The 12,291-nt window shown below is 36.6% G+C and overlaps 1 protein-coding gene across 3 annotated transcripts in view; it reads right to left on the bottom strand.

Annotated features, from left to right (window-relative positions):
- Window positions 1–12,291, bottom strand: part of EVC2 (EvC ciliary complex subunit 2) — a 60,623-nt gene that overhangs the window by 36,035 nt on the left and 12,297 nt on the right. For 2 of the 3 annotated variants that reach the window (XM_072335673.1, XM_072335674.1), the window contains exons 5-9: window positions 10,742–10,928; window positions 8,662–8,771; window positions 7,623–7,685; window positions 4,594–4,728; window positions 2,140–2,291 (exon numbers count right to left, since the gene is read on the bottom strand). In XM_072335673.1, the coding sequence (XP_072191774.1) occupies window positions 2,140–2,291; window positions 4,594–4,728; window positions 7,623–7,685; window positions 8,662–8,771; window positions 10,742–10,928 (647 nt within the window). The remainder of the gene's footprint in view (window positions 1–2,139; window positions 2,292–4,593; window positions 4,729–7,622; window positions 7,686–8,661; window positions 8,772–10,741; window positions 10,929–12,291) is intronic. The other variant, XM_072335675.1, reaches the window with a different exon arrangement.

Genomic DNA, 12,291 nt, shown 5'->3' with positions numbered 1-12,291 from the left:
CTCCTTCTAAATACTCCAAAATTTCTATCGCACATTTTAAAAGTTAGGAAGTACAGAGATTTAGCTTCTCCATTTTGTTGTACTAACAATCTAATTATTTGTCACAATTTTCTATGTAGGGATATTCAGGTCTAGCTACTATGACAACGTGATTCTTACTTTTTATTTGAGTTTAGGTTTTAAAGAAATTACATTTAGAAAGAGAAGGTGAACTTCTAATACAGTTCTAAATTGTTTTTGGCTTTTCTATCAAGACTCTCTGGAAACATTTTGATCCTGTTCTCCAGTACATTGGCCTCAATGCCCTCTATCATCAGAAAAAAAAAAAAATAAGCTTCAATGCATACATATTACTTAGAGATCTGCCAAAATAATTGGCAGTATATCAGCAGTCAGGTTCAAGTTCAGCTAGATATTCAGCTAGAATGCTGCCAAACTCAAGTACAAATAGCATAGTATGAAATGAAGATGAAAAAGAAAAGCTGTAGTAATTGAAAGTCATTTTAAAGAAATAAAGTTGTCCTTAAAATAGCTGAGATTATAAGCATGGTCAGACTTCATCATGTTGGACACAAAACCAAGCTGCTCAGCTATTTTTATGCTCTTTTCTAGAGGTACAATAGAAGAGACGTACAACATTTTGGAACATGATTTTCTAGCACTTATGTCAAATACTCTAATCATATAGTTTCCTCTCATTAGCATTCCTTGCCAGTGGGCCAATATTAAGAAATAAACACAGCAAGGAACCTACTGAGAATAAAAGCCAGACTATTTTGCTGCATAATGCACAGCAAGGATATGACTTATTAAGACTAAACACACACACAACAAATAAGAATCTTCCTTATGAAACATTAAAAGTAGGTTTTGTTCTCTGGCCAATCCTCCTGACATAGCAAACAGTCTGCGCTCCAAAGAAGTCCCTGTCCATAAATATTGAACACATGCTCCTAATGTATCTGCTAAACAATTTGGCAGCTTTACTTCATAAAATACATTAACTATTAACATAGCTTCATACTGCAAAGAGCACAAAAAAAAAAATTCTGTGGCTCACGCTTTTCTAAGTATTTTTCTCATTTGTTTCAGGACAACAGAGCAAAACACCAGAATGATTCCAACCATGTTTACTATCACAGTGTAATTCAGAAAGAATGTATCATGTATTTTGGCAAATTTATACATAAACCATATAGAAAAAATGATACACAGCTGTACCAATATGCAAATTATCAAACTAGAATATGCTAGCTGAATAAAAATACATTTTGGCTCATACTAGCAAGATATTCACTATCTTCGATTAAAAAATAATAGTAAAGTTAGTTAAAAAATACTATTTGACCCTTTCAATACTCACTTATGAATTTTCAGTTAAAGTCCTCTCAAAACCTGCATTGCTATATAGTTATAAAAGCAAAATACAGAGATAGGTATCCAAATTGTCAAGGAAATGAAGGAAATAATAATGTTGTTAGCTGCCCTTTAACGAAGAAAAGTACTTCCAGACTCTCTTAACTTTTCAGCTTCCACACATTTTATAGTTGCATAATACTGACTGTAACTTAACTTGCCAGAGTTAACTGTGAGACTGAATTAACAAAACCTGCTCTGTCTTGACATTAGACATTTTTTCCAATTCTGCTGAAATAGAGATGCCCTTTAATAGTTGCACACTTCTGCCAAACAACACTGATCACTCCTTAGACTTCAATTCAGGTGTTTCCAAAATATACTGCTACACAGATGTGCTAGCACCCAGAAGGAGTGAGCTGGAACAAAAGCTAAGAAAGCGGCACCGTTTTCAGCAATTGCAGGATATGCCTTTTAACATCTTCTTGAACACCTAAGTTTCCCTGCACTTAATGAACCACTAGGAAGCCAAACAAGATATTCATTCTGAATTGGACAACTTGCATGCTTAGGGCCTAGACAGAGGTGTGACTTTGAAAGTAAAGCAATGCGAATCACAATAATTTCCACACATGGCTACTTCAGGTTTTTGGATTGTAATAATACAGTCATATGCACAAATAGACGCCACAAAAACAATTAAAAGGCAGACAGTCAAATCGTGCTCAAAGGATTAGCTGATGATAAATGAGATAAACATAATGTAAAAGTAGGAATTCTTACTCTTCTAAAGCCTGAAGCATATTCCCTGATTCTTCAAAGGTCAGTATATCAATGATTTGGTCATTCATAATTACATCTTCACTGAAGAGGTCACCTGAATTGAACTGAGAATGCTCCAGTTTGTGACTTTGACTGAGTTCATGTTGTATTTCCTAAAAAGGAAGAAAGAAAGAAAAAGCTTCAGATTATTAAAATAGTTACAGTAAAAGTCTGATCTAATCTTATTACAGGTAACCCTAAGTTACTGGAAAGACTCCAACTAATCATCACATTGGACAGCTGGTAAGGGTATAAAAAGGTTGTGTAGTTCAAATACACATCTAGGATCAAATATATCACCTTTGTTTCAGGCTGAACTCTTTACATATCAGATGTAAAATACGTACATTTATACATCAGGAGTACAGTTGAAGAAATCAATGCAAAAAGGGCAACAGACTTTAGTAGGCTTACAAGAGCCCTCTAGGAAATCATTTTCTACTATTAACTTTTCTATGACAATTTTTAACAAACTACCATGGTATGGGATGATTATGGTACTTTAAGGTGAGCAAAATGAAACATTAATCCTATGAATGATAGAAGTGAGTCAGATAGTTCACAGGTCGGTGAGACACCCTTGAGACTGGGGCCTAATAATACACAACAAAATGCTGTGAATATCTGATGCCAGGAACAAATTGCCCCTTTTTATATAAAAAAAAAAAATAAAATAAAAATTGAGAGGTTTTTCTGTAAAAATGAAACAAAACAAGCCCTTTTTATTTAAGGGGATTATTTCTTCAGGCCTAAGAAAAATAAAGAACATTAATGTATTAACAGTAATTTTCAACCATAGAGCGGCTGGAATTGATTGGGCCTGAGACAAGACCCCTTCTGCATGAGATCAGACAGAACTATTACTGCAAATCTATAAGAAATGTAATTCACCTTTTTTTCCCGTTTGTTGAAAATAATGACAAAGTAAGCTGTCCACAGAATTTAAACTACAAAGAAAATACATGTGGGGAGACCTCACTGTGGCCTTCCAGTAATTAAAGGGAGCTTATAAGCAGGAGGGGGACCAGCTTTTTCCATTGTCTAATATAGTGATAGGACAAAGGAGAATGGCTTTAAGGTAAAAGAGAGGAAATTTCAGTTAGATTTTAGGAAGAAATTGTTTGGGATGGTGAAATACTGCAAAAGGTTACCCAGATAAGTTGTGGAAGCCCACTGCTGGAGGTGTTCAAGGCCAGGTTGGATGGGGCTCTGGGCAGCCTGATCTAGTAGGTGGCAGCATGAGGTTGCAACCTGATGATCATTGAGGTCCTTGCAACGTAAGCCATACTATGGTTCTTTGAACCTGATACTTACAGTTGAATAAAGCAAACTGCATGCACTTAGTCCCAAAATAAATTTTTTCTAGCGAGACTACTGTAGCCTCTGAAATACACTCTGAAATGCCCAACTGCAGTGCTTCCCACTGCCCTCCCTGGACTGCCTCCACACGTTCCACATCACAGCAGTATCCCAAAGAATGCATAAAGCTTTCTGGCTGTTTGAAAAATTAGATTACTAAAGAAAAAAAGAAAAAAAAAAAAATCAAACTGAAATTCAAACACAGAGTTAACAACATAGCTACCAGTTAAAATTTCACCCACCCTATTTACACCACACCCAGGTGAAATTGCAAAAGACAGAGGGATGCTGCCCACTTGACCCAGTAGCCCAGTAGGAGATCCACCAACCAAATGAACAGAGGAGGGGTTCAAACCTCTAAGCATTCCTTTTCTTATAGGACTGCTCTCATCACTGCAATAGTGACTGAGTTCTCTAGTTCCTTCCCACTGAAGTTGCTCCATTTCACAGAAATATCTAAATAATTAATAAAATCAGTGAATGAAACTTGGGCCAATCTGATGAATATTCATCAGACTGCATTTTCTCTCTCTGGCCCAGTGTGTACTGAAATACTTCCTACAAACTGGCATGACCTAAATTAAGAACACTGTAAATGCTCTTTCTTCAAACCCAACTACTCAAGAGACTAATGCAAATCCAAAGAACTAAGAGATTCAGAGCAAAACCTCTGTCTGTTCCTGATAGTCATAAATACAATCTGAATTCAAACATGCTGCATTCGTGGTGAATGATCGACTCCAGGGCTTTTCTGCCTCTCATTCTGGGAGAAAAGGGAATGATGAAAAGAGGGAGGAAGTTGAAAACAAATGCAAGACTAGTACTGCTCCACTCTGCAGCTTAACATACAGGTATTGCCAGCATTATACTCCCTCAAAATCTGACTATGCTAAAGATTAGGGGTTGAAGACATTAAACTAGCTGTGAATCCAATCCAGCACTAGGTGTCTTTTTATTTATCTTCAAAAACAATTTAGATAAACTGTATTCCCTGTATCACAAGATTTGATCATTAACAAAATTAAAGATGACACTGTTAAAGAATATACAACTCACCTGGTTTTTACTATAGAAATTCCATCTTAATAGTTGAGTTCGGTAAAGAATGAAGAAAACAGCACACGTCAATACCAAGGAAACAAAAAAAGCAATGAAGAACCCTGAAGCATGGATAGCATGGCTGTAGGAGACCTGAAGTGAAAATACCATATAACATATACACAAAGATAATACTCAAAGATTGCAGCTGTATGTAACAAAGTAAATTACTTTTAGATGGCTTCATACAACATCAGGGTTACTCAGCATTACAAGTATTAATTTGTATTAATTGTATTAATATTAATAGTGCCTGCTTTCCATAGATTTTGAAGCCTACATGCCTTCAAGTCCAACTAGTTCAAATGCCTCTGTGATCCCAAGTAACAGATTTTTCAGAGGTTGAACTATGAATGCTCTCACTTTTTGGTGGACTGTACCTAAAGCCTGTTTATTAGCATTGCCAGAATCTCCCAAGTCTCAAATCTCAAATCTCAATTAGTGGTATTTGATGATTCCCAAAGCCTTAGAAAAATCAGTCTAATGTTAACTAGCTAAAAAAAACAGTCACTTCTTGATTCAATAAAAGTCAGTAAATAATGCAGGGATAAAACACTGGTACAAATTCAGAATGAATACGTAAATGACAATTGACAGAACCACCTGATATATGTACACCCTTACATTTTCCTCATAAGCCAGAGTTGGAAGTAATAGCAGGAGCACTGGAAATATAAGTCAGATAACATCTTTGTAGGCCTTCCGCTTTAGGCCTTAATTTAATCTTTAAATGGAAGCACATTAAAAATTAATTTTTACTTCATGCTTCATGTAGCAAAAGCTAATTCAATGTTTGTTTAGTTCTTTGAGATGTTTGGATGAAAAACATAGCATAGCTACTAGTATAATATTTCACCACAAAATAATCACTTTGCTGAGGGTAGAAAGTGTAAATAATTAACATGCCTCTTACAAGCAGTGCTTGGTCATTTTTTAAAGTAAAAAGCTGAGAGCATTCCATGCAATCAGCAGAATTCCACATAGGAGGCACCAATCAAATGTGGTCTGCAGTTTAAAAATAATGTATTCCAATTTAAAAGCAGAATTTTGACCTTTTATTATCTGCTTATTCTGTCTCTGGTACATGATTTTGAACACTGAAATACGTGAAAGGAACTCCCTTATGTCAGTCTTTGACTCAGTTCTCCAAAGGTGCTGGAGACACTCAGCAATCACTCACTGTTGGTTGGTTTGTTTTCATTTACTTTGAAAAATAAAACAGTATAAAATAATGAATCCCCCGAAGCACTTCAAGGTTCAATAAAATCTTTTGGTACAAAGCATTAATCTGAGTAAGTAAACCATGCACTGCATTCCTCTTAATACTCATCAGGATTCTTAAAATTTCACACAGAAACTCAGGATGTATCACTCAGGATGACCATGAAGGATATCCAGCACATCCATGTCAGAGTTATTAAGAGCTCACTCCTTCTCTAACTCCATGCTGCCTCTCAGTTCCTTGCCAGAAGTTCAGTTAGAACTTTTCTTTACAAAAACTTTGAAGAGCACAAATTAAAGATGGGTAGCCACAGTCATGCCAAATCACTCTGAAATTTAGAGACCTATCTGGGTTTTTACAAAAAGCAGGAACCTGGTGAAGCTAAAAAGAAGCTTGTTTAAGATTTGGCAGTGAAAAAATACCAGCCAAGGAATTACCTTGTGCTTTGTAAGTAAAAGCTGAGACCCATAGTGTGACGGTCTGTATCAGGGCAGACAGTTCTGTTAAGAGGTTAAGCTCTTGTGGAAAAGTCCTTGGATAGAGAATTACCTGTGCTTTTACACTTGAGTAAAAGTAGTATTAGACGGACAGTCCGTTTCCTTGGATATATACTTGAGTAAAAGGAGTGTTAGATGGACAGTCTATTTCCTTGGATACAGTAGGGACATAACAAGCTATAATGCCGAAAGCACTGCAGCGGATGCTGCAGCAGGGGAAGACAGAGACCTCATAAAAGTCATGGAGGACCAGTGTCAGCCCTGCAGGCTGACTTTCAAACCCACATGCAAAGCTAATTTCTTAAGTGAAGTGAACAGACATTAGAGGCCTGATTTTCTTTGAAAAGGTGCTGCACTCCCATTGATTTAAGAGAACAAAGCCTGACAAAAATCAGGTCAAACTAACCACTATCACACATTCCATGCAATGTAGTTGGATAAGAGAAATAGTTCTTGCCTTTTTCACTACAGCTTCCTATTCGGGCCAAGAATACTCAGCTAAGGACAGATCCGTGCAATACTCACAGCCCCTGAAGCAATGTAGTGAGACACATAGATAAGCAATGCTCCTGTGTTTTCCTAGCCCACACTACCTTGTCACAGGCAACCAAGCACTTCCATTCAGCAATGCAGAAGAGAAAATTCACAGGGTTTGTAAAGATTTCAAGAACAGCACAACAACAATTGTGCAATTAAGCCACATGAAAGCTGACAGGCCTAACGTAGCATGGCACTGCCACGACTGTGCCAATAATTCATTATTCTAGACCCAAGTCAACATTTAGTATTTACTTGGTCACACATATTGGTTCCACCACATAATTTTAAATAAATAAAATCTGAACCTGAGAGCATTTATTACAATTGAAGCTATGGGCAAATTACAATACGTTTCACCTTTTTCACCATGATACACAAACATTTTGTCAATAGACAGAGGACAGTTTTGGAAAAGGCAAAAGCTTTCTCACGGTGGCTATGCCCAAGAACAGGTGAACAAATTCCTCATGACAGTTCTCTGTAGCTGGACAATGCTTGAATGAAAAAAATGGCTAGGAATATAAAGGAACTTTGTAGATTTTCTATTCTAAACATTGATGCTTTAAGACAACAAAGCTCCACTGTTTTCTTCCTCTTAAACAGGAGAAAGTAGAACTTGCCTATAATAACCAATTGTATAGACCTATATCCTTAGCCCCCTAGGATTTAGTTTAGATTATCCAAGTTTAAGAAGAGGAGTCTGTGAAATGTAAAATCATAGCATTTACCTCGGTCTTTTCTTCTTCAGTTATTGTGAACAACGTGGTCAGTGATACAAGATCTGTTTGATTCTGAGAAAAACATTCTAAGTATTAAAAATGAGCAGAATCCAATTGATAACACTTCCAAACAGTCTAGAGTCTCTACAAAAGCTTCTCCTTAGAAAAAAAAAAGCTATACTTCTCATTAAGCATAATGCTAAAATAAATCTGACATGAGAGTATAATGGTAATAATGTTCTGTGGTATTCATTCCCCCTGTAACCATGCGTAGGATTACTTCAGTGCTTACAGAATTATATTTTTCTGTACATAAAAATCTGGACTGACAGTGCAAAGAACACCCTCATGTGCATTCATCATTTTTTTTCCTCTGAAACATGTGAGATACAGCAGCTGCAAATGAAAATATATACAGACATTCTGACTATATACATTCTACAGGGAACTAAACAAACCATATTTAAGAATGAGATAAGGTTATTTTGGAAGAAACCACTCTGGAGTCTTTAGTCCTGTTTCCTACTCTGGCTAACTCCTGTGTTAGGTCACTTGTTTTAGAGCCTGGTGCAACTGAGTTCCCCAATATCACCAAGGCTGGAAGTTCTCCAGCTCCTCTCAAATCACTTCAAAGGTCTCAAGCCTCTCAAACTGAAGCAGTGGTTTTGGTAAAAAGAAACTATTTTCTGATAAAAACATGGCAAAGCTTTCAATCCCACACAGACTTCAGGAAAAAGCTCATAAGGAGGTGCAACACATTTTCAGGATACATAGTTCAGCTGGAAAGAAATACAAAAAGTAGAGAGGAATGCTACAGGACAACACATCAACAGCATTGTTTATGTATTTAAGGATGCCTAAAACTTCCCAAGCTACAACAAATAATTCATGTATTTAAAAATTTATGGTACACAACCGGGGAGCCTCAGAATCTCATTTCCATACATACAGGCCTCAGCACAGGTCTCACTGCTTATGCAGGCAAGTCCTGCTTCCCTAGTTTTTCTTAACAGAAACTAAGAGCAAAATAAAATTGTACAGTGAATACCTGTGAAGAACTCCTGAAAGTCAGCTGTGCAGGCAGTGTCAAGACCCTACCATTCCACGTTTTCTTTGCATCAAGAAATGCAGTATAGTTGATTGCAAAATATTCCCCAACTGTAAAACGAGAGAGAAAAAAAATGTGTGCGTAGATTAAATACATGAGATACATCTAACAGTAAAATACTGGCCTCTCAGTAATAGTATCCAAATTTTCAAGCAGTAGCTATGTTGACTTGAAAATAACCCAGCAGAGTTGCATATCTTTTTTAAACACAATAACGGGCATGGTTCTCTGAAGAGCTGAGCACCCAGCTGTGCTCAGCTGCAGTTATAGATGTTTTCAAAATATGGAAAGGAAGTTTAATATGAATAAAACATTTTGGAGTTGTTTAGGTTCCCCTTTAGACTGTGCTTCCTCTCCAGCAAAGGTACTCCCCCAGCAGCCTAGCTGCAGTAAGCTCACAACAGTCCCCAGTAGGAGGACACAGACTGAGCCTATCTGCATACTCTAGAGAAGAAGAATGTGGATAAATTTACTCTATCTCAGAAAAAAAATTTCTCAAATATCACAAGGGAGCACCTTGGAAAGCACTGGAGATTTTCCTTTCCAATACAGCTAATCCCCCACATCCAGAGTAACCAGTTCTTGGCAAACATGGGACTGGCAACATCCTTTCTACCCACTGCCTCTACTAACTCAAGCCAATTTTGCACAGGATCTGGAAACTGTATTAAATGATGCCTAAAGCTACTGAAAAGCATCATGTTTGAACAACTATAACTAAACACGAGGTTATTTTTATTATTTTTTTAAATCAAATGAATACTTCACACTATAACCACTAACTCGTTGAATCTATTCCCATTGAAACAGAAGAATCTGACTGAGATTTCAGTTTCATTTTTATTCACAATGCACCGGACTACGGGAAAATCATTCTTGTTACTATGCAGCATGACAATATGTCATGATAATACAGCATGTCAGACTAATACAGCATAACCCTTACATTCTGGCTCAGTTAGATTCATTTCCTGATCCAGTAGCTTCAGTAACTGCAGCAACAGGGTTTACTGCAACAGATCTGCAAGTCTGTTTTCTCTTCTCTTCTGAGGAATCATTCTTTTTTAGGATCACCTGTTCTTAGGAATGACAGCCAGCAACTCCTTGCCAATGTTTGCAAAAACACAGCCCCATAATCAGTACATCCGAAATTGCTCTTTTTAGAAATAGTCTAGCAGTCCATGTAAAATCAGACAAGAACCTTGGTCTACTGATTTTCCTTCCCTCTTGGGAAATTTTTCATCCATAAAACACAACAAAAAAAGAACCACTTAGATTAACTTCCACTACAAACAGGTATTATTCAAGACTTCTGAAGCTCCAGGAGGAATATCATAATCCTAAGAAGCAAGCACTTAATTTTCTATGCACATCTTCCAACTCTTGAAGGGCAAATCTTTATGAATGTGCAATGATCCAACTGCTACTTAGGTAACATGCTAACTCCAAGACTGGAATGGCTTTTCTGGTCTATTACTTGCTTCGATTTTGTCATTTGCTCCAGTCTGGGGAAAGCAAAGCTGCCTGCTTTCTGATTAATCATCTTGCTGACTTACACGGCCTTTTGCAATTCCAATGTAGCTCTACCCTAGCAAGCCAATGTGCCATGGTTTTAAAGTCATTACTCAGTAACATGTTGACTTACTTTCCAACTTTTTAGCTTGGATAAATAAGAAAGACTTGTCAAATATGACTAAAATTGATTGCATGACAGCTTTTGAAAATATCCAAAATGAACAAATACTATAATGAAAGAATCTGTTTCATTTTGATGTCAGTGACTCTTACAGATTTCAAGAGCTCACTGCATGCTTCGGAGAATAGAGGAAGTTCAAAGTTAGGAGTCAAAAAGTGAGTTAAAAGAATCTTAAACTGCAGCACAAAACCTGATAGAGATTATTTCACCTGTAATAATTGATAATTGGAGAATTTACACAATCAAAAATAAATAAATATCCTGATTTGAGCAGATGTTCTTCCTCATGTGTAATCAGGGCTACATCTTTGCACAATCTGTTACCTTGTAAGAATCTTTTCCTGTAAATTTGCATCCCATCTCTTGTCTCATTACCACTATCTTTTTGAACATGTAGACCAGTGATATTGTCCACAAGGATAAGATCAGTAATGTTTCTTGAGAGCAGTGAGTTGGTGTTATTAATTAGAAGTCTAATGTATGCAGTTTGAGGGTCATGTTCAACATCCACCTGAAAAGAGAAATATTAACAGTACAAAATAGTTGTATATGCATTTAATCAGCAGAACTTGTCATCTTGATTACTAGTAAAAGTTCACTACACAAGTAATTTAGGTTTTGAAGGCGTTCTCAGTGACCTACAAACAACATCATACTTGGTTTGATCTCAAAATCTCAACATTTTAATTTTTGGTATGTTATGCTGTTGCTTGGAGCCAAAGAGACAGAAAAGCAGTAGCTGAAAACACAATTCCTGGTGGGCCAGAAGTAACAGAAAACCAGAATCTGAATATCCCCTTGATAAGCAAAATCATATAACTTCAAAATCAGATTCTGTAAAATTCTTAATTTTTGTATCACAAGGATGTTTCTTTTGCAAGCTGTTCTTCTTGACAGTTCATTCTCTTCACTCTTTTTCCATTCCTTCTTTCAAGCTGCTATGCTCTTACAAGAGTGCCAGCTGCCATTTATTTGCTCTTCTGACTTAAGGGGTGATGGAACCACAAGTACAGTTGGGGTTCCAAGCTCTGCTTCCAGTCAGTGGCAAAGATCATGAATTAATAAGTAAGCTCTACCAACGCAGTTAGGTGATTTTTTCTATTTATTCCATTAAACATTTGTTAACTCTCATTTAGTAGTTATACCCTTTAAATGAAATGACTTTGAGCATACTTCTCACATCCCAAATTACTTTCCTTTAGAAATCCATATTAAAACTTGACCCAATCAATGAATCAAGAAAATACACCTTGAAGGACTCCATGTTGAAGTCACACAAGCTGTAAATACAGGTGAAATCTGAACACCCCAATTATAGTCAACATATTTCTATGACTAAGTGTTGGAAAAACACTGTCTTCAAGAAGTAAATGTATGTCATCTCCATGCAGTCATGGCTAGTGGTTGGGAAATGTGCAAGATTCACTTTTTTTCCCTTCCCATTTAAAACAACCATATGGCCAGTCCGCCTCTTAGTAGGAAAGCATCTGTTCAAATGAATTAAGACTGAAGTAGATGACAATGTAAGCAAAGAGAAACACAACACAAAACACATTTGAAGACAGAGGACAATTCACATTTAATTGCATAGTCTTCCGTAATTTACAATGGGTAGCATTGCAGAATTATTTTTTTATAATCCTAGCATCTACAACAGACTAACTTTAATCTTGGACAGCAGGATTTCACAACTTTTAATTAGTAAGCATGAGGCTGTGCCATGAATAGCGGAAAACAACTGCATGTAGCAATCTCAAACTCTCGTTTTGAGAAGCTCCAATATAAAAACTGGGAATCCACAGTCCAAAAATATTCAGAATATTCTCTGCTACTGCTTCTTATTCCTGAAATGCTCACTATTCAGCCTCATTAAT

This window comes from Excalfactoria chinensis, chromosome 4, assembly GCF_039878825.1.
Source record: "Excalfactoria chinensis isolate bCotChi1 chromosome 4, bCotChi1.hap2, whole genome shotgun sequence".
Lineage (NCBI taxonomy): Eukaryota > Metazoa > Chordata > Aves > Galliformes > Phasianidae > Excalfactoria > Excalfactoria chinensis.
Note: the sequence above shows the minus strand (reverse complement) of the source record. Positions and strands in the feature narration are given on the sequence as shown.